At 38.4% G+C, this 23,798-nt stretch overlaps 1 protein-coding gene across 3 annotated transcripts in view; it reads right to left on the reverse strand.

Annotated features, from left to right (window-relative positions):
* Positions 1 to 23,798, reverse strand: part of cnst (consortin, connexin sorting protein) — a 58,395-nt gene that overhangs the window by 16,837 nt on the left and 17,760 nt on the right. For all 3 annotated transcript variants that reach the window (XM_004914625.4, XM_002931511.5, XM_012963744.3), the window contains exons 4-9: positions 23,573 to 23,763; positions 19,282 to 19,312; positions 17,318 to 17,404; positions 14,226 to 14,340; positions 13,673 to 13,694; positions 11,808 to 11,904 (exon numbers count right to left, since the gene is read on the reverse strand). In XM_004914625.4, coding sequence (XP_004914682.2) covers positions 11,808 to 11,904; positions 13,673 to 13,694; positions 14,226 to 14,340; positions 17,318 to 17,404; positions 19,282 to 19,312; positions 23,573 to 23,763 — 543 coding nt within the window. The remainder of the gene's footprint in view (positions 1 to 11,807; positions 11,905 to 13,672; positions 13,695 to 14,225; positions 14,341 to 17,317; positions 17,405 to 19,281; positions 19,313 to 23,572; positions 23,764 to 23,798) is intronic.

Below are 23,798 nucleotides of genomic sequence, written 5' to 3' on the forward strand. Positions count from 1 at the left end.
ATAAGGAAAAACTACCTGATTAAACACTGTGCAAGTTTCTTTTAAAATTAGTAAACAGTGACATAGCTACCATACAGCTGTAAGGGGAGTATACTATACGGTTCCAGTCTAAATATTCTTTTAGCCATAATGTCTATCACAAAGCGAGAAAGTAGATAAATAAGGGCTGCAAGAATAAACGCAGCAGGGGGAGGCTTAGGGTTGAAGTCATGGGGGCCTGAACATTTTTTTAAAGGGGAGGCAGCGGAGCCATTAGTGTCACATTGCTAGTAACCTGCCACATACTGCTGCCTGGGGCGATTTTCACCTTACCTAATGGCAGGAAGCACCCTGGTCATATATGTCTAGTAATGTGCAGGTGAGCCCAAAACCCGCAGGTCAAAGGAAGGGTTAGGCCATCCGAATGCTCCCAGAAGCGTGTTGTGGGCCAAATGTTAAGCCACCTGGATGTTCCCTCTATCTCTCTGTGCAGTACAATACCTAAAAATAAGAAGCGGCATTTGTCCACCCCCTACGACATCAGAAAAGGGGCCTAGCAGGCTCTGGTAAATAAATCAGCACATTGCAGTGGCGTAGGTTGAGTGCAGATAAGGTTATTGGGGATTAGGGTTAGGTGTGGGTTGAAAAACTCCACTAGGCCTTGTGCATCAACTTATTGCCTTAGTCCCAAGTTAACTTACTGTGTACAGCAACTTGTGCCACAGCAATGGCATTATGGCTTCCCAGTCAAAACCCTATTACTCTTATTAAGCAGCTCTTCAACTGTTTATGAACATTCTGCAACAGTGGGAGAATAACATCCTAAACCAGATAACAGTAGTTTTTACACCCCATGTAATATAAACTTTAATACTTTATCATTGTTTATTTTTTATCAATTCCACAAGGATGTGAGAGATACTAGATACTCTCTCTTAATCAATAACCATGCTGAAATTGTAAATCTAAAGAATGAAGGTGGTCATACATGAACCAATCCAGAATAGTATGTGACTGACCTGCCTGCAGGCCAATTGGAGAGAGAATAATGCAGCTTCCATGTTTTCTGAAGTATGAGCTACCATATTTGTGCATCTATAGCTGGTCTACATGGCCATGCCCCTGATCCTCCCAATATTAACACTTTTGTTAGGCAGCATGGCAGTTAAGCTGGCCATACACATACCAATATAACTATGTTTTGTGGCATTTTTGTACCATGTGTGGGCTCCAAATTAGTTTCCCAATAATTTCCGTACCATTGCAATTGGTCGTGTAGTCGATTAGACAGGTTAGAAAATTTTGATCGGATAATGACAAAATCTGTGCATGTATTGTGAATCTGACAATATCCGACAATGTATTTCCAGGAATTCACTTTTGTACAATTGGTGTCTGCCAACAATTTAATGTAATTTTAATGAATTTAATGTACAGATCGTTGCATTTAAACATACAAACAATATCCGAAGGTTCGTCGGAAGAAGACTAAAATCTGAAAGTGTATGGCCATCTTATTGGCCTCTGCTTCAAACCGGCCCCTGACAGAAGTAATGCCTGTAATTATGGAAATGCACCAACCCATGCTTATTAGGAGAGGGTGCTGCACAATATATTTTCTCTAAAGAATAACCTGCAGATAACACCATAAGGTGTGCATTCGGAGATATTGCTATTATACCCTAACCCTGCCATTGGGTGCTCATATGAATTAAGTATTTTTACAGAAGTCAGTAATACATTATTATGAAAGCACATTCTCTGGGAATACTCCAAACATTCTTGATTTATTTTTTATATTTGCCCTGACTGCAGATAACACACTGCATAGGAAAAGGTAGCCATATAACGGTACTGTACTGACTATAGGTGGCCATAAATGGGTAGATTAAAACTAAAGTAATTTATTTATTTAAAAATACCCATTGAAAAAATGTTGCTGATATGTATTATAGAAAAAAAAACCCAATAGAACTACCCTTCTATGCTTAACCACATGCAAATACTGTAATCTTGCATATAAGGCAGAGGCCCCCAACCTTTTTTCTCACCTGTCAATCACATTCAAGTGTAAAAAGAGTTGGGGAGCAACACAAGCATGAAAAAAAGTTCCTGGGGGTGCCAAATAAAGGTTGTAATTGGTTTCCCCTATGTGGACTGGCAGCCTACAGGAGGCTCTGTTTGGCAGTACACGTGGTCTTTATGCAACCAAAACTTGCCTCCAAGCCAGAATTTCCAAAATGGGCACCTGCTTTGAGGCCACTGGGAGAAATATCCAAGGTATTGGTAAGCAACATGTTGCTCCTGGACCACTGGTTGGGGATCACTGATATAAGGGATAAGCACCTGGCTTTTTATTGACTAGACATGTAGAACCCAATGATGCCATGCGCAGGAAAGAAACTTCCTAATAACCCCAGCTGCTTGGTCACTGCCAGTACTGGCACTGTAACAAAAAACAAAACAGCTTTATAAACATCAATATTTGACGTTTCATTACTGCATTTTTCTGATTTATATATACTAACTTGAGGAATAAAATGATGGCTGCAATAGGCAAAATTATAAGATCAAGATAAAAGAAGATAATGACTGCTCCCACATAAGCAAACTGTCTTTTGATTGGGTTCCCTGTTAACTGCTATTTTATTTTTTTAGTAGAGCTGTGCATTTGTAATGCTGTTATTAGGGGCAAGGGTGACTTTTTGTTCATCCCTTGCATGAGGCCCTATAGCCATACCATGAGAATGTCTCCTGCTCTTAAAAAAATACAACCTATTGTTGTCTGACAAGCAGCTGTATGTAAGCAATGAGAAGCCAAAAGTACTGCAGGAGATCCTCATTCATACTGCTAAAGACTATCCTACTTATCCTAGGGATTCATATGGTGCTATCAGGTACTATAACAACTGCCAAAGCCAGACAGATGACACTACTGCCCACTAAGTGACACCTATGTACAGAAACAAGATCATCACTGCATATTTCTGAACAACAGTGTGGGATTTTCTAACTACAAGTTCTTCATCCAGTGTGTATGCTATATAAACTACTGTTGTGCATAATCACTAGTGCAGCATCACTTTACTTTAGACAGATCAGCTGTTGAACACTGATTCCAAACTTGGTATCAGTTCTAGTTTATTACATTCTTCTCGTTACACTCTCTTTCTACATTTCCTTGCTCATTTCTCTCTGGCTGTAAGCAATATAACTGAAGTGAAGCAAGGCAACACAGTTTAAAGAAAACAAGAGTAATCACTATGACTTGGCTTCAGCAAGAATCTGAGACAACTGTTTGGAGGTAAAAAGAATTATTGGTTTCTCCCAATCTTTAGTACCTTAGGAGACAGCTGTTCATTTCCAGTGGGTAGTGCCACAGAGAATAAAGAGAGAAATGCTGCTATTGCCTGTCACTAGTAGTGCTGGGCGGTATACCGCCATATACCGAATACCGTTTTTTTTTTTTTTTTTAAACTGATATTAATTTTTTAAATACCCCGATACCGGTGTAGATCGGGGTTGCGCAGGGGGGCGACAATCGTACCGGGCCCACTGAGTTTTGGCTCTTAAGGGGGGCCCGGCTGTGCTGCACTTACTTTTATTAGCCCGGCCCCTTGCTGTCAGCACCTAAAGCTCGGATATTTTCCTTTACCAAGCTCGTGCACTGCTTGGCCCAGCCCACCCACAACCCGATTGGTTTAGCCCACCCACAACCCGATTGGCTTAGCCCACCCACAACCCGATTGGCCCAACCAGCCCCAGCCCGGATTGGCCCAGCCCGCCCCCATCCCGGATTGGTCCAGCCCGGACTAGCCCAGCCTTCCCCCAACCTGGATTGGCCCAGCTCTCTGCCATAGAGAAAAAGAAAAACAAGGCAGAGGTAAGAAAGTTTTGAGCAGAATAGTATGTTAAATGGGAGTGAAGAGATTGGGAGAAACAGAAAGGAAGAGTATGTATAGAAAGCCAAAGAAGTGAGGAAAGGTAGCAGAGTTGAGGGTGTGGGTGAAATTTGGACAAAGAACTCGGCTCCTGCTTCTGATAAACCTCTATTGGAAAGTAGTAACTTAAAATACTGTGCATTTTTTAGTGAAGCAATGTTTATATTGGGGTTCCTTAAATGAAAAATAAAACCACATAAAGCTGCATATAATGTTAGGAGAGAAACTGCAGTGGACCCTGTCCTGTTACTCTTAATTCCTTGAAAAAAAAATTTTTTTTTTTTGTTACAGATTGCTGCTCCTTACCTTTTAATACACATTGGATAATTTAATAGGCATAGACATCTCTGTTGGCTTCAGTATATTAAAAAAAAAAACAATTCAATTTCATTTTTAAAACCAACCTATTTAGTTATTGTAATTTCAATAGAGCGACAGATCTTCTGAAAATACCACTCCCTGCACTAAAATTCACATCACAGCATATAAAACACCTTACTTGTGGCAAATTAGCATAATTGCTGAAAAATGTGTAAGTAGGGAGAGGTGTTTTCGTGAGATTTGTCGCCCATGTAGCGAACAGTTCCCCCAGTCTCCTCTTGTGCCATAACCATTAGCACTGCTGTTGTCACGTCTACCTCTTGTTGGTTACATGGTTCCCCTGGCCACCAATATGTGTTCTGGTTTTTAACCATTAGGCCTCTGGCGGGCACTGATAATTTGGTTGTTCGGGGCCCCGTGATTTCTGATGGCAGCCCTGCGCACGGGTGACACAAGGTCAGCAGTGAGGGGGAGAGAGCGGCTGCGACTGGCGGCAAAAATATTAGGGAGAGTGACTATATCGGGGGACTGGGGAGCCTCATTGTGGGAACCGAGCAGGTGCACACGTAGCTCTTTGTGTTAATGGCGGTGTGTGGCACGGCTAATGGCTGAGGGACTGGCACCAGGCATGAAATGACTGCATTGGGCTCTTCTACCTGCGCTTCTGCATTTCTCTGCTTCCGCCAGCAGCCAAAGGCTGAGGCACCATCGCTAGAGATGGATGTGTCTGTTCCTACACCATCCCCCTGGCTGCAGCATTGTAGGAGGGAAATCGCAGTTCTAGCTTTGTGAACAGCTGCATACCTAAAAAAAAATACCGTCAAATACAGTGACACCGATATAATTTTGAAAAATACCATGATATAAATTTTTGGTCATACCGCCCAGCTCTAGTCACTAGCATTATTGAGTCCCAGAACCAGTGAAACCGAAAATCATACAGCTGCTACCACTACTCCAAAGATATCTATAAGGCAATTTGTGAAGATGCTTCCCAAATGGAATAATTCTTTGCTCCTTTAATTATGCCGCAATGCCCGAGTCCTGGAGATTACACTCCCCCTTACCTTATCCCACATGGATTTTTGGGGCCAGGGTAAAGACTACGACTTACGCAGTGAGAGACAACACAGAAACCTAAGCAGCAGGCATCAGGCCATCTTGGAATCCACTACTGAAAGATTTGCACCCTTAATAAAATGTTACAAAGGTCCAACAAAAATACTAAAAGGGGATTGTAGATGAGCTACTTTGTGGTAGTTTAGACTTCTCTCTTGGTTCAGCCTTTTAGCTCATTTGCACCAAGGATGAAGCTGGAGCCTATTTGTGAACTTTTGATCTTTGCTGAAGAGAGAAAAGCTGAAAAATGACTTATGTACATGTATTTAAGAGTTATATTTCTAAAGACCTTAACTCACTGGGCTTTCAGGTACAAGCTCACCACACAAACACACACAAAAAATAAAAATACTTTTTATATTGCTTTATAAATATGTTACTTTAATAAATGTCATTTATTAATTTAATGTTTTAATGTTTACATTTTCTTATCATTTTAATATATGTTATTTTGTTTTACTTTATATTGTTTTTATTTACATTTTGTTATTTTAGTTTTTTTTTATATTTTATTGTTAGTAGAATAAATGTTGCCTAAAATATTCCTAAAACTTTTTAATTGGTCTGTTTTGTATGTTTTATGAATTACAATACAAGCTTTACTACTCTAGCTCGCAACTAAAAATGGGACAGGATGAAAATTTTTTATTGGATGTCTTTGAAGATGCCCGAACATCGACAAAATGTTAATGCTGAATCGATGACAGACAGAGGTTTCTACCTGCTTATCTGACCATTCAGCAGGATGTTGCAGGAAAGACTAATTTTAACAAGTATAGCTACCTTAAGGCCTTTCACTCAGGCTACTGTAAGGCCCTCTATAGCCTCTCACTGTATAATGCTTTTTAGTCGTTCCCTTGGAAGCCACTATAACAATATTAACAAGCATATGTACTGATGTACATTGAAACTGTCAGATACAGCAAGTACAGGTTGCCCAAAAACACACATTACAGTATTTTAATAACCTAGCACTGTTAGGCTGTTTGCACTAGGGCTATGGCAAACAGAGATTTTTGTCCACCGACAGCCAGCAGCAGCTAAAATGCCCATCACCACTCCAGATTAGTGATGTATGGATCAATAAATCCTTGACCCACTATGAACCTAATCTGCCCTTTCCCAACCAAGCCCAATTATTTATATAACTGCATCCGACCTGTCCACCTCTGATGTCATTGAAGGGAGCTTGGCAGAGCCTGCACTAGTAAGCAGAGAGGGCAAGTGGGGAGGAACAGAGGGCGGATCCTGACCAGACACCCACCCAGACATCCTTAGTTTCTAAACAAGATGGTTTCTCTGCCACCATGTGCTTTTAACCCGAACCAGTGCAGTGGAAGTAGCAATAACCGTTTGGCCCTGGGGCCAGACGATCGGATTATGTGGGCGGCAATGGGGCAGTCGGATCGGGGACCGCATCAACGAGCCGATGCGGTCCCCGATCCGACCAGATTTTCTAACCTGGCCGATCGAGATCTGGCCAATTTCAGGCCAGATATCGGTCGGCCAGGCCGATCTGCTCTCCCCATACACGGGCCGATTAGCTGCCGAATCGGTCCAAGGGACCGATATCGGCAGCTATAGTCGGCCCGTGTATGGCCACCTTTATAAGCAGAGCTGTTATCTTCTTACCTATCCATTGTTCTGAGGCCAGGCTGAACAGAAATGGCTCTGTTCACTTCAGCTTGTGGGGAGAGGGAGGTGGGACTTCATCAATTGAATGGCTTGTCTGATGTCATGATTTTATAGTAGAAATATTGATTCTCTTCTTTCACTTTGCCAATGGACTAGTTCCAAATGCACATTAGCCAGAAAGTTCACTGTTTGCAAACTTGCAAAACTAAATACGAAGACCTAGAAGACAGGGACACTTTTGCTATCCAACTTTTTTGGTACTTGCATTTTTGGCCACTCTTTTTTTAAACCACAACATTTTTAAGACCATATTCACATTAATGGTAGTAGCACACCAAAAAGAAAAATGGTTGGTGCTCACTGCAGGGATATCACCAATTACTCATGTTAAAAAGTTCATTAAGTCATATTATGCCATACCTTTAAATCCATATGCCTCCTCCTTCCCTGTTGATAGAACAGCAACCCGCAACACAAAATGATGCCCCTTAAGGGCCCCCCTAACAACTATTTTCAAATCCCAACAAACTCCCATAACAAACCCACACCAGGACAGCACTGATTTAATAGATTATTCTGCCCCACCAGGGCAGCCATCGAGGGGTACATCAAGAGAAGCGAAAGTGTGCTTTGCAGGCCATGAAGAGGTGAGCTGTGTTTATGTTTTATATGGTTGTGGAACATAATAGTGATTTCTATAGTTACTATGTGGATTATCAACACAGCACATAATCTGATATAACCCTGTTATACAATGCTAGAATGTCAAAGGCAGGTGTGCAGGCTTTTTCCAAAGATGCACAATAGAACCACTTTGGACAGCTCACCTCAGAGCTATAGTCTCACCATCATAATGTTTTAAACAGGCTATTCTACAACAGGCAGTTAAGAATAATAGAATGAAGTTCTAAATTCAACCTAACCATCTTTATCAGGGCTGTCTAACAGGAGGTCCATTTATTAGACAAACACCGATTTTCATGGTTTTATTCTTTTAATTTGGCATTTGAGCATGTGGTGTAGTAACCTTGCAGAAATCACAGCAAAAGTCAGACAACACTAATCTTTATCTTATCTATTACCATATAATGTTTAAAACACACTGGCAGTCAAAAGGTTTTAAACACACAGTTTTGGTAGCATTTTAACCAAAGCACCCTTAAATTTAAAAATGTAATTTAGTGGTTCTTCATGGTGAGGGCAGTGAGGTTGTGGAATGCTCTGCCAGGTGATGGCAGATTCTATTAAGGCCTTTAAGAGGGGCTTGGATGATTTCTTGAACAACTGTAATATGCAAGGCTATTGTGATACTAAAATCTACAGTTAGTTACATGGTATACATACAGGTGTATATAGTTTATATATGTGAGAATATAGATAGGTCGGTATGTGTATACATGTGCATTGGGGTTTCTTTGGAGGTTATGAACTTGATAAACTTTGGTCTTTTTTTCAACTTCAACTTAGCGATGTAACTAGTGCAGCTCATTTGTGGGCAGAAGTGAGCTTTCAAATACCTGGAGTCTTTACTTAAAGGAGAACTAAACCCCCCCAAGTACAAAAGCCCCCTAACTGCTGCCCTGCATTGACCCGCCTCACCTCTCCTTCTCACATTGCCTATAACTTTGAAAAGTGGCCCTAGAAAAACCCTAAAGGGACACTTTTCAAAGTTATAGGCTATGCCAGAAGGGAGAGGTGAGGGGGGTCGATGCAGGGCAGTTTAGGGGGGTTTTAACTTTGGGGGGGGTTTAGTTCTCCATTAATAAAATGCCTACAGTTCGACTGGCTATAGTCCCTGCAAAAAGTGGCTATTTCAACGAGTCCAAGATTTAGAATGTTTTTATTTATTTTAGATAAAATTGCTATTCTGTAGCTTTTTGCTTCGTATCTGGAACTGATAAGTGCTTAAGGGACAAGAAAATACAGAATCAATGGGGGGTTATACAACCCCCCCACGTGCAAGTCTAGCAAGTCTGGCCAATACTCCTGGTTTTCCAAAAAGGCACCGGCCTGGGGTATTTTTCTCAGTGCCTGGTGTCCCAGCATTCTTTAAGCTGCCCTGTACTGTACTGTGCATGTGCAAGCACAGAGGATGCTGGGAGTCTGGAATAGTGGAGTATGCTGACGTGGGGCAGAGAAAAGAAGTATCCCAGGCCACTGCAGTTATGGAAGAAGAGAGGGTGGAGAAGTGAAGTGAACTACGATCACAGTGGGGTAACACTTGGCATCCCTCAATAAATCTTCCTTTCCTTGTACTATGAGAAAACTTGAAATATGGGGTTCTGAAAATTTTAATGTGTACTGTGTGATAAGAAGATAATAAAGTTAAATTTTTGCAGCCTTGTAGCTACAGAAACAATGATTTTAGGGATCAATGTGAAATAATTCTGAGGTTCCTTTCCTTGTTTTTCTATAACTCTTACACAAAATATTCATGAGCTTTATATTTGTAGTTTATAACGCCTCATGCTAAATGCCACCACAGATCTATTTGTGAAACATTCTTTTCTAACCCCTTAAACCTTTTGTTTTTATCCTCTCATACAGCTTTTTCCAATGCATGTTATTTTGGGAAACTGCAGTTTAGCCTGACACCCAAACATGGAAAGAGTCTTGAAATTCACTGTCTCCATTCGATACCAACAGCAAATCCTATTATATCCCTAGATTTTCTTAAGGGGACATTTTAATAAATTCTGAAAACAAAAAGTGGCCTATTTATAAAGTTGGGGAAACGCTTACAAACAACCATTTTCCTATTTTTTATGACCCCTTTGTCAAAGAGACCCCAGTTAACAGGATTTGATTTCCACCAAAAAAAAAGCCTCCTTTAGGCTTATAGTCTGCCAATCACAGCCCTTTTTTGGCACCTCCATGAACTTTTATGATGCTTGTGTTGCTCTCCAAGTCCCCAAGAATGGTTGAGGACCTCTGGATTATGTAATTAGTAAATGCTTACTGGCACAAGTATGCATATGCCACTTTTTGGATAAACCCCGTATAGGTTTATCTGATAAGAGGTTTATTGGTATGAAAATGCACATCACCTTGGATAAATAGAGCATGTGTCATAGATTATGATTGATTAGATGTGAAAAAGACTTACCAGCATAAATATACACATTATTTTTGGATAAACCGGGTAGATTAATCTGAAATATGTTACTGGCACAACAGGCACATGACTCCTATTTTAGAGATGTTTTATGATGCTTAAACTGTTTTTACTTATTTAGCACCATGTAAAGGGGCCTATGTGAGACATGAATTTCTATATGTGGTAACGGGTGTATAGTTGTAGCTGTATTGACAATAATGTATTTTGAATCTTGAATTCGACCATCTAAATACATGCTGGGTTTTTCTAAATGAGGAATTACAATCTGGCATTTGCACAAAAAAATCAAATCAAATCACAGTATATATTATTCTTGATAGTCTTGATAGTCTTTTTTAATAACAAGCTGATCCCTATGGTTACTATGTTCTCTATCTTCACCTATTAGGATGACATCTCAGGGTATCTTAGTAGAGAAAGCAGATCTCAGTGTAGAAGAACTACTTGCCTTATTTTATTATTATATTACATATATTATTATCATTATATTACAGACATAGTAAAAAAAGATCTTCACACGTTTGGGGATGGAACAATCTCTTCTGCTTTTGAAATAAAAACCTAACCCTCCTCTTCTAAACTTTGTTCTGTACACACTGGGCATATATGTACCAGTGTAAAATGTTTTTGCAATTTCCGTTCAAGATGAAAGGATTTGGACAATGGTTCCAAAGTGAAAATTGACAACTCGGTAAGAGAACAATAAAAGCCAAAATTTGATCAGTTGCCAGAAGAGCAAATTTGCCTACTGTTAAAAACATATACTTAAACCCCTTATCATCCCTTATTATTTTCCAACTTTTATTGCTTTAGCCTTATTGTTAAATGCAGAGGTCAGACTAAAGAATTTTGACATTTTAGTAGAAAAATTATTATTAATTATTAATATGCATCTGTTTTATAGTCTGGAAATCTAAGATTCCTTTTTAATATCAGTGTAAAATTCACAGCTTTGTGTTGGTTTTCTGGGAAAGAAAACAGTTCCAACTCCAAGTTTATAAAGCAGCATGAAAAGGGCATTTTAGTTTTTCATATTGTGTATAGTATTTCACAAAATGCAAAAATATAGTGCTTTACACTTTAAGTGGGAAAAAGGCAATTTTACAAACCAAATGCAAACTACAATCAACCACAAGGCAGGGCAATATATATCTCAATAAATCACATAAACCAGTTGATATTTAAACCACTATTTCATATCAATAAAACGTGTTCATTAAAAATATATTGTAATATACTGTAATAGTATGTGCCAATGGATAATCCTATGCCACATGAAGTTTTACATATTTCCTTCTGGCTGGTATGAGGGCACTGTGTTGACTCAGAAATGAATGGTATGAAAAATAAATGCTAGGTTACATCAACCAATGAGTGGATACAGCTGTGTATTTTACTCCTACACTTCCTTTAAGTAAGCACTCAAACTGTGACAAAACAGTGGCTCAATGCCAGAACACGCAGAAGTACAATATTTACTGTTATGTATATGCCAGTACATGATATCAATTTTTTATAGGTCACTCATAAAGATAGATACATCTGGGATCAAGAGTCTCAGGTAAACCAACAAAAAGTAGGACATAGAAACATGGTCATGGGATTTTTCAGCATGACAAATAAACCAAGCATTCCAGTACTACAAATAATACTAATAACATCAGCAGACAGCAAATGAAAATTTAAGCAAGTACCTGAATGGAAAATGGGTTCTTCTATGTCACGAGTCTCTTTCAAATCCATTAACTGAATGAGACTTTGGATCCTTGAAGACTTTTCACTGGGCGATAGCTTAAATATGACAAAATAAATACTGGCATAAATAAATATATAATTCAAGCTTTCAGTGGTTGTGCGACATTTAATAGTTTCAAAATTTCCAGCTAGCCCAGTTGTAGCATATACTGACAAAGGCACCTAGCAAGGGGATCCATCAGTGCCGGTAAGGGTATACTGGAAATGTACACTGAAGAAAGTATAAATGCACGTTTGCCAACTGGTTTAGCATGACACGCATTCCTTCATTTTCACAGAAGTACATATGATCCCAAGGAACTAACATTTTCTGTCTAATTTTGACTATTCTGAATTATGTAGCAGAGCAGAAAGCATCTTAGATATATTAAAGACATAACTAAACATTATACAGGTATGGACCAGTTATCCGGAATGATCAGGACATGGGGTTTTCTGCACAAGGGGTCTTTCTGTAATTTTACTCTCCATAATGCACTGCTGCCCTGCACTGATAAAAGTCTTGTATTTGTTTCAGAAAGACTACTATATTTTACATAAATACCCAGATGTGTATCCATGGGGGCAGCCATTTAAAAGGAGAAAAGGCACATAGAAGATAAATTCCGTAGAATGCAATGGTATTATATTTATTACAGTATCTGCTATTTAACCTGTGCCTTTTCTCCTTTTTTCCAGCTGGCCCTATGGCTACGCTGGAGCTTATTTATATAAACTATAGTAATGTAGTAAAATAAACAACTGCTTTACCAGTTCAGGGCAACAGTACATTATATTTTAATTACTTTAAAGTCTTTAATTGTTTGTTGTTTCTGTTCCTGTTAAATATTAATAAAACCCAATAAGATTTGTCTGCCTTTAACAAGGATTAATTATATCTCACTTGGGATCAAGTACAAGGTAGTGTTACATTATTACAGAGAAAAAGGAAATAATTAAAAAAAAAATAAAATGAATTATTTGATTAAAATGGAGTCTATGGAATGTGGCCTTCCCTTAAATTGAAGATTTCTAGATAACAGAATTTAAGATAATGGATTCTATATCTTTATTATTTCATTACTGCTCACAGGTTTCAATAATGCAAAAAATAGCAAATATTGAAACAAAAAAATGTTTTTAAAAAAGAGAAATTATGTAAGATACAAAGGGGATATATGATGCACGGTTATTTTAAGTCATTGTTCTGGCTTTTACTCAGAGAGCAGGCCCAATATTATCATCAGAATGGGGGATGAAAGCAAAATAAAGCTTTATACCTCTTCTCATTCAGCTTAATCAACTGACAAACAGGCACAATTACAACACATACATGCTTGCAAATCATAAACTTGCAGGCACTGCAAAATTATTTTGGCCATCCAAAAGCAATTAGAAGCCCTTGGGCTTGGAAAGATATTGACTAAAAGAGTTTATCCTATTACAAAATCTATTATAATCTATGTGGAAATAAGATGTTTAGATTTTTTATACAGCTCTGAATCAGGCCAGGTACAAATACAGGTGTACATACCAGTAACTGAAAAAAGGAACTTTCTGAACCCCAATATATTTTGTCCCTTCCTATAGAGTAGCAAAATGGCACCTTTATCTGGATCTGAAATTCTCCTCTATTTTCTCACAGTATTTTAATCATTTAATCATTCATTGTAAAAAATGTATGTAATTAGCAGTGTGTGATAAATCTAAAATAGTCTGTAAAGTGTTGCTTTATATTTTAACTATAAAATAAAATATGCAGAATTTAATACTACTAGACAACAATTTTACAGTTTTACAAATACAGAAAAGTAGAGGTACTTACCTTGTTTTTTGAAACTTTAGGCCTATAATGCAAAACAGAGGAAGATAATTAAAAATAAATTTTCTCGCATACACTTCAAATAAACCCAACAGAAGCGCTACCGTGACAACTCTGCCTTTCATTCTAATATTAGCATGGAGACTGTCCAGTTCTGAAATGCTATCGTTGGATTACAGAACCATGAAAGGAACAGCTGTGTCATGTGCTACTATTTTATTTCATGTATTTATTTATTTTAGCTTTTATACTTAGTAGTACTGGTCTGAACTGTATGGCAGCAAACATATTGTGAGCAAAGGAATTTGGAAACATAAACTGCATTAGATTTTGTTTTCTTGACTATAAAGTCAGACAATTTAAAGGCTCTGGTTTTAAACCAATAATAAATGAATACATCTACATTAAAAAACAGAAACAAGCTCAGACACATTTATATGATGTTTTATAAGGCAGACATAGGCACAAGTGACATAATATAACAGTGACTAATATAACAGTAGCACACACACAAAGACATAAAATTAGATGAAACAACAAGGTTTTAGTCACTTACTCTTCATGAGATTTGCACAGTTTGGAAAGCTTTTCCAGTTCTGTGCTGTTAAGACCTTTTTCCGAGTTTTCAGATGACGGCAAAGCAGCACATTCAGTCTTTTTCCATTTTGCTTCTATATTAAGCAAAGTCAAAACAGGAATTACTGTTCTTAATTCATAAACAAAGACAATAGATCCATACATTAAGGACAATTTATGTCTTCATGACAACTCTATGCACTATAAGCATGTTAAATGCAGGCAAAATGATATTCAGCAAAATCCCTATTCACTGACATTATGTTGAACAAGGTGGTTTACTGCCCATTTATTGGAAAGAATGCCTTACTAATAAGTGTGGTTTACTTGAATAATATGCTTTAAAACAGGGACATAATTTTTATACCCATATGTCACATCTCTTTATTGGTAGTATCTTCATACTAGTATGTCAGTTCTTTTCAGGGGTAATTATTGATTACTGTGATGACCCCTATAATTACAATACTAATTATTTCCCCCAGGTTGTACAAATGCATTTATGATTCAACCTGCAATTTAATATTTGACCAGGGCTAGAACTAAGGGTAGGTGGGGGGGGGGCTAGGCATGTAACTTTTCTTTTGCCCTTAGTCCAGGCCCTTGTCACCCTGCTGCTTGCATATCCATTACCTCCTAACCAAGGAGCTCATAGTCTCATGCAGGGCAACCATCAGACCATGAGACCATATTCATAAGTTAGCTGGACCTTGACCCCCCCTTGAGGTCCTGAATTATTAGGCTACCCAATTATGCTCAAACCCTACACCTTATCCACTCAACTCTCTTTTGGGCAGGGCCCTCTTCACCTCGGTTACTGATTGCTTTATATGTTACTCTGTATGTCCAATGTATGTAACCCACTTATTGTACAGCGCTGCGGAATATGTTGGCGCTTTATAAATAAATGTTAATGTAATGTAACTCTGCCTACTCTTCTAAAAGCCCCACCTCTTTTGTGACCTGCAAATTGTGCCTTTCTGTCTAGAGCCCCTGATTGCAGTATTCCCTGATGGCAGCCTTGGTCTCAAGTCAGTATAGGCAAGATCTCTCTTTAGCAGTGACAGATATCTATAGTCTCTACAGAGAAATACCAGAAGAGAGGCTGAGCAGGACTGATATAGCCTGCTAAATTGGCTACTCCAGACCCAGTTGACAGTTTATTGGCCTGTGTGTGGTGCAAAATCTGAGCCTATCTGATGTCAATAGGGCTGGCTAGATCCTTCTGTCAGGTGACGTGTGTAAATATGCCTCCATGTGCTTTGTTCCTGCAATTGAAGTTGGGAACATTAAAGGAACAGTAACACAAAAATATTTAAATACCTTATAAGTCACAAAATATCTCTAACATTAGGTCTAGCCTTTCCCCCCTTGCTTTTTTTAAATGCTTCATGCTGAATTTTAGTGACGAACTGCTCCATAGCAGCAGTGAAAAAGCGAGGGGTGCTTGAATTCCTGTGTACTGACCCGGAAGTTGTCTTTGTGTCGGAGGACCTTCGGCACTTAAGCTTTTTATCAGCGTATGCAGTTTAAATTTATGTTTCTATTTCTTCAGTTTGGGGGGTAATGTTGCGATCATAAATTTAAACTACATAAGCTGATAAAAAGCTTAAGTGTCTAAGGTCCTCCGACACGAAGACAACTTCCGCGTCAGTGCACACAGGAATTCAAGCACCCGTGGCCTTTTTGCGGTGCTGCTATGGAGCAGTTCGTCACTAAAATTCTATATGAAGCATTTCAAAAAGGCAAGGGGGGAAAGGCTAGACCTAATGTAAGAGATGTTTTGTGACTTATTAGGTATTTAAATATTTATGTGTTACTGTTCCTTTAAGCACAGTTTCCCAGCATGGAACAAGTCTGTCCTTTATCCCCATGTCTGATTCCAGTGTCATATAATGAAAAATGATGTTATTATCTCTATATTTAAGATAACAGGAAGATGCCTAACATAGTGCTAGAAATCAGCATTCTCCCTGGTCAGTTCTCTTGCACTTAAAATTAGGCTTTTGGTCAGTGGAATGCTCATCTGTGAATTATCTTGCATCCATAATGATGTGTTTCAGCAACTTCTATAGCAAAACTAGAGGGCCCAGTGGGACAGCATTATGGATGGGGTTACAACCCCTTTAAAATTCTCAAACCCTAATTAAAAATAAGGTACATTTTTCCTTTAGGGCCATGATCTATGGGCTATGGGGAGATTAGTCTCCCATGATACATCTTGGTTACTGTGGGCAACCAATGTTCCCGAAATGCTATACCACCTGCAATAAATCAAGTCCCCGATGGGATGGCATACACATTGCTTCATTTTCCAAAGTCGTGCAAAGTTGCGTGACCTTGGAAAATGAAGCAACATATTTGCCTTCCAGTTTATTGCCGATGGGAAGGAATTACAGAGAGATTAGTCACCCAAGGTAGCGAGATTTTATCATGGGAGACTAATCTCCCCCCTTGGGCTATGGCCCTTAAAGTGATACTGCAGTGAAAAAAATACTTTTTAAAATTATGAATCTACAAAAAAAGTTACCTATAGGTCATGCTGATCATTTTTGCTGATAGGGCTAATTTTCTAAGAAATTGTTACTTGAATTTCCTAAACTTGACTGTTCTGCAAACCTGACTGTCCCTTCTCAGCCTGTCAGTTATAGCTTCTAATGCTAATGGCCTACTGCTGCACAAAAATGTTTTAAACACGAGTGTTTTGAAAAAGGAACTAAAATGTTCTGAAAGCTTGCTGTGATTATCATCCTAGTTAGCCAATAAAGAGATGACCTTTAGGGCTCTGGCACACGGGGAGATTAGTCGCCCGCGACAAATCTCCCTGTTCGCGGGCGACTAATCTCCCCGTGTGCCAGAGCCCTTACACCACTTTTGTTATGATTCATATCAAAAGTTCTACTCCAAAACATGAGTGCTTAATCAGTGCTTATGAGATAAGAACTTCAAAGTGCTGACTGGAGAGAGGGTGTGTGTGCATTTAAGGGTTTCAGTATAGTGCTGAAACATATAACATGGGTCACAAAGATATAGACAGAAATATTATAAAATTACTAAATATGTCATACTCACCCCATTGCTCCTGAATAGCAGATAAATTTGCAAGTAACTGCTGATGATAGATCCTTTCCAGCTGAATGAATTGCATTGCCTTCTCATCTGAATGTTCAAGCAGTTAAAGATTACAACTTTTTATCTCTCATTCCTAAACATGGAGTGCTCAAAATCATACGGTCATCCTTCATTATACTTAGTAGTATAATTAAGTATTATGTATTAAGTATCCATTATACTTAATCCATCCAATGGGTTGACAAGTTAGAACAGTATGATTATTTTTTAATAACAGCATTTCCAATGCTTAAATTAGTCATCTGCTGTAAACTATCATCCAGAAGGTTTATTCTCTGTAAGTAGCTGAGATACATTAGTTGTGGTCCAGCTAATCGAATTTATTTATTATAGGATCACATTTAAGATTATGTTCTGGTGAAGAGCATTGTAAATAGCAATCAGCACGGTTTTTTAAAAGATAGATTGTGTCAAACTGTTTTTTTTGTGACGTTCACAGAAAGGTCTGTTATTCATGGTACATGGATAGGAAACTGACTAAAGGAGTGTGTACAGAGGGTACATTCTCTTAAGAGAAGGGTTCTTAGTGGGTACTGTATTGGTCTGAATTGGGTGTGTTCTTAATAAATTTGTCCATTTATGACTTTGGGGAGGGCACTGTAAGCAATGAAATGGTGTTTGAAAATGATACAAAATTATGTAGCCCAATTACTAATGGCCAGAATGTGGCATACTTGCAGCAGAATCAGAACAAATTGGCACTCTTGCCGGCTAAGTGTAAGATTAAATTAAATGTTAATAATAACAATGTTAATAATACAGTTATGCACCTGAGCGTTAAATATTTTTGAAGCCGCTTATACCCTTAATCAGGGGTCCCCAAACTTTCTTACTAATGTAAAAAAAAAAAAACAAAAACTTGGAGAGCAACACAAGCATCATGAAAGTTCATGGAGGTGCCACATTAAGGCTACGATTGGCTATTAGGAGGCTTTATTTGGTAGTAAATCTTGTTTTTATTCAACCAAAACTTGCCACCAAGTCAGGAATTCAAAAATGACTACCTGGTTTGGGGGCACTGAGAGCAACACCCAAGGGGTTGGTGAGCAACATGTTGCTCATGAGCCACTGGTGGCCATACATGTTCAGGGCCTTAACGGAACTAAGGAAAATCCTTGATGGAGAAAGACCATGGAGTCCTTGTAGATAATAAACTTGGCTGTAGCATGCAATGCAAGTCAGCAGCAGCAATGGTCAGCAAGGTTTTAAGCTATATTAAAGGGGTATAAATTCACAGGAGGAGAGGGTCATTCGTTCCCTTTTTAAAGCACTGGTAAGACCTTATCTTGAATAGATTTGAATAGATTTAGAGCTCCAGAGCTCAAGATCTTGCACGTGATAGTAATTAATCTGCATACATCCATATTATTGACTAACCAATCCTACTGAGTGTATTTATGCATGTCTGCATGCATCAACTCATTTATATAAATGTCTTTATAAAAACATTATGTGAAAAAACCCTGGTCCCAAGCATTCCAGATAATAGATCCCATAACTGTATATACATATAATGTTATATGCATACAAACTATATGTATACAATAACATTCTAACTGTCAAACATGCATGTTTTATCAAGATTATTACTCCAGTATGCCATAAACCATGTGCTTTTAGATAGAAATAATGGGGCCTCTATAGGCAATAGACTTGCCAATGTCTCCAGGAATATGTCTCTCAACAATCCAGTTTGCATCCTACAGCCCTTTTATTGTGTTCGAACTGTAAAATGGTCAGACAAAGGGGAAACTTCCTAAATTATTAATTCGGACCAACTACATAAATAAGGATTTATTTCAAAGTAACCTGCATTTATGCTACACTGGGACAAGGTATTTTTCTTTTTCTAAATTTTATGATAAACACAATGACTGTTGCTCATCTCTGTGCAAAAAGGATACAGTCTTCCTCCTGAAAGTAGGTCTCCGCAATCTACACAGAAAATGTAAAAAATGTGTTAATAAAGCTAGGGCATTCCTATTTCTGCTTTATTACTAATGTTATGGTTATGTGGTAAAGAAATACTGGAAACCTATATTTTTAAAATATGTTTAATAAGCTTTCTGTATGGACCACACAAGGTCTCCGTAGCACCATATAAAATGGATCCGCATTGTAAGCATTCATTCTTGCAATAAAGATGAAAAAAGTCCTTTTCCTTTAAATTCATGCTAATCCTCTATAGCAGTGCTGTCCAACTTCTGTTGTACCGAGGGCCGGAATTTTTCCGACCTACGTGGTGGAGGGCCGATAATGGAAGCCAGTTTTGACCACTCCCCTTTTTAAAACCGCACCCACTTGAAACCACACCCATGTTATCACATGACCATACCCATATTAATGGTTGTAGTACAGCAAAAACCTGCCACACTCTGCCTTCCCTACCATGCCTGTGTGCCATACTCTGCCTTCCCTACCCTGCCTTTGTGTGTGCCATACTCTGCCTTCCCTACCCTGCCTGTGTGCCATACTCTGCCTGCCCTACCCTGCCTTTGTGTGTGCCATACTCTGCCTTCCCTACCCTGCCTGTGTGTGCCATACTCTGCCTTCCCTACCCTGCCTGCGTGTGCCATACTTTCACTGTGTGTGCCATTCTTGGCTGGTTTGGGCCAAACTTGGCCTGTGTGTGCCATACTCTGCCTGCCCTACTCTGCCTGTGTGTGCCATACTCTGCCTTCCCTACCCTGCCTGTGTGTGCCATACTCTGCTTGCCCTATGCTGCCTGTGTATATGGCACACACAGGCAGCCTACAGTGACACAATGCTGGCACTGCTCCAACAGTCTGCAAAATAACTATATTAAAAAACGTTTTAATTGCAGTACCACCTCAGTATATGTTCTTTTTGTAGTGTGCAGGGTTTATTTGTGGGTTTCTACTGCTCCTGAGGTGTGAACAGGGGAACAATGGGGGTGATTACAGCCTGAGACTGAGGTGTGAACACTGCAGGGGTTGAACAATGCAGGTATTAAAAGGTGTGAAAAACACAGGGGATTATATATTTAAACAATACAGCCTGATTACAGCCTGAATCTGAGGTGAGAACCATGCAGGGGGGGCAGTTAATCACAGTACTGATACCATTTAAAGCTTACACAAGAGTAAGCCATCAAAGCAGCCAGACAGGTGGGGGGCCACACAGAGGGGGGTCGCGGGCCGCCAGTTGGACAGCACTGCTCTATAGTATTATTGGTAATCTATATTTAAGGGTATTAGTGTCTGTTTCCAAGTTTAATGCTAAAAGCAATTATAACAATTAATAACCCCCTAAACCAAATTACAGAACTTCATCAAATTTTGTGTAACCATAAAAAGTACTGAGAAAGAAAAGGATGTAAGTGTGGCAAACCAAGTTAAGTAAGGGAAATGTTAACATCAGCAAAGGAAGTGACTCTTAATGGCACTTTTTTTTTTTTTTTTTTTACAATTACAGTATAAATATGAACTTCTATCTCTCCTTATTCCCAACTGCCAAAACAGAAGATGAATAGGGGCTATGACACATGGCGCTACTTGTCACGGCTACAAAATGCCAGAAAATACACTGCCATAGACAATACTGAGAATTTGTAGCTCTGTGCTAAAAAGAAATTGTAGTTAAGCAATAAAAAACATTAAGAATAACAATAAAAATATAAGCCTTGCAGGCAATTTGTTATTTGGTTACTATGGATAAAATAACCCTGATAACTACATAGCATATTCAGTTGCTAACTGGAAATAAACAAACAAACAAACAGATTATTAGAAGCCTAGTCAATCAAAAACAAAATTAAAAAATTAAGGCCATTTTAATAGTTGCTAAGGAATGGTCCATCTGTAGCATACTAAAAGTTAATTTAAAGGTGAAGTATCTCCATTTAGAACATGCTGAAAGGACTAAAATTAATAGTTTACATTGTGAAATTTCAATTTAGTTAAACAGCAGAAAACAGGGCATAGTGTGCTGTTAAACATTTAGTAAATTAAACCTGGACAACAGAAATAACAAACAACTCTTTCATCATTTTTTTTTTTTTTATCGTAGCAATTTTGTAATTAGCAATTACCCATAACAAACAAAGATGAAATAACTTGAACTGGAAAACAAGTAAGTCCCAAATATCAGCTACAGAGTAAACGTGCGGATCTGCCTGTCCTTGTGCCCCTGCAATTTTTAATGTCTCATTATAAGCGTGATCTAACAAGGACATAAAGCATTTTTATATTATCTTCACAACACATGCCACAGACTGCAAAGTTTAGCAAAACTGTCAAATTTATAAAAACATCCGGACAAGTTGACATGTAATAATTATATAAATATAACTATCAGGTCTTGCAGCTTTGCACATTATGGTTTTGCCTTTAGCATGCCTTACCTATGTTAGCATTAATACAGGCTATTTTTAGCACAATGACCTAATTACATTTAAAGGTGAGGCTATTATTTACAGCTGGCTGGAGAACAGGTAGTTGAAGTAATTTGGAAAAATAAGATATTAAAAAGGTCAGGGATTAAAGCTACAATACTGTCATATAATTAGTGCCTTTTTAAAAGTACCATGTAACACAATTTTTAATAGTGTTCTGTTATTTTCTTATAGCTTATCATTGCAAGGCATCTGATTAATTTGCCTTAGCTAATGCTGGCTATACACATGCTGCAGACTTGGCCCCTTCAGTTAGGCAAATGATCGGATAATCCTGACCTGTCCTACTACGTTGGGTTGGTGGAATAAAAACCCACTTGTTTGACAAGGTATTTTACTATGTACGCTCCGGCTTAAATATCTGTCACTTTCATTGTTAAATTACAGAAAACAGCAGCATACTAAACATTTATCACCCTTAGAGATAAATCTGCCAAAGGAGACCTGGGAAAGGTAAAAAACATGGTGATACAGTGTTATTTTTTTCCCACATACAGTCAAGCATTTCTAGAAGCATACAGAAACTCCCAGTGAACTGGACTTTTCTTGCCCTTTAACTGTTGACTTAAAGGAGAACTAAACCTTAAAAATGAATATGGATAGAAATGCAATACTTTATACAATAAACTGACTGGATTGGCTTAAAGTTTCAGCATCTATAGTAGTAATAATATAGGTCTTTACAGATCTGTCATTTAATGTGAATCTGAATAAATTACTAATCAGCCTTTTACTGTTACAGTTATATTCTGTATATACAGTATATTGTGAGTCGGTCCCTAAGCTCAGTAACTGACAGCAGCACAGAGCATGTGCAGTGAATTAGCAGAAAAGAAGATGGGGCGATACTGGGGCATCTTTAGAGTCACAGATCTTCCTGCTAAAGGGCTGTGGTTGATTTGGGCTCGTACAAAAGCCCAAAACTTAATGTACAACATCTCTGCTATACTTCTTTAGTTAGGCTTTAGTTCTCCTTTTAAGGGCAACTAAAGACACTAGGACACTGCCCATGGGAAAATTTGAGCAGTGTTGATAATGACCCCCACTGAGAGGAAACACCTCTGTATCTATACAGAGAAACCTTTCTTACTTGGCAAAGAGGACCCCACCACTTTTTCCCTAAAGATTGCTTCGATTTATATTCCCTTTGCTCGGCCCAGTCTTCCCATCTGTGATGACATTCAACTTACAGTTATTGGCTAAAACATGTGTTTGTGCATTCTTACTTATGCATATATTAGGAGTGATATCACTAAGCAGGTTAACAAGCTAGGCAAAGGTTTCCCTGACTTGATATTCAGACTGGACCCCTTTACACATCTTAAAGTAAAAATTGTTTACCAAAGTTTCAGGGATGCCTAGGGTAGTAAATATGTTTTCACCCCCAATCCAATACTAACAGACATTCAAGACTGTCAATAGAACAAATATATATTCCCCCATATGTCACACAAACAAGCTTTGGGTCTGGCCCCACCCTCAATAAAGTTAGGTCCATAATTTGGGAACAATTGTTTAAATGAGCACATGGCAGTCTTTTAATAGTGAAACACTTCATCAAGAAGGCTTTTCTCAAAGATGAAAACATTTTTGGGTTATAGTTCAGCACAAATACTCAGAAATATACAGCTGCAGATTTGGTGTGCTGACACTGCTATTAAACTCACTGCAGTTTTTAATTGCTGCCTGGAGCTGTTTGATTCCTTTTTGTTTTTTGATCTTTTTTCAAAGATGGCAACTTTATAATAAACAGTGATAAATGTTTACCAAGTATGGGTTACCTGATGAATGCACATTGGCAACATATTGACATCCTCTGTCCACTCAAATTTTTCTCGGATAATGGAAAACATTTCATTTCTAAGATAAGTGTCCCTGCTTTCTTCAGGAATAGGGTTAGGTGTGTCTAGCTCATAAGAAGGTTCTGCGGATTTGCTTTCTTGTGAAATCTCTGCATCAGCTGATGAAAATCCTGTGGGAAAACAGTTGCATCAGATTTAGCTATGC

The sequence above is a fragment of the Xenopus tropicalis genome, chromosome 5 (genome assembly GCF_000004195.4).
Source record: "Xenopus tropicalis strain Nigerian chromosome 5, UCB_Xtro_10.0, whole genome shotgun sequence".
NCBI classification, from domain to species: Eukaryota; Metazoa; Chordata; class Amphibia; order Anura; family Pipidae; genus Xenopus; species Xenopus tropicalis.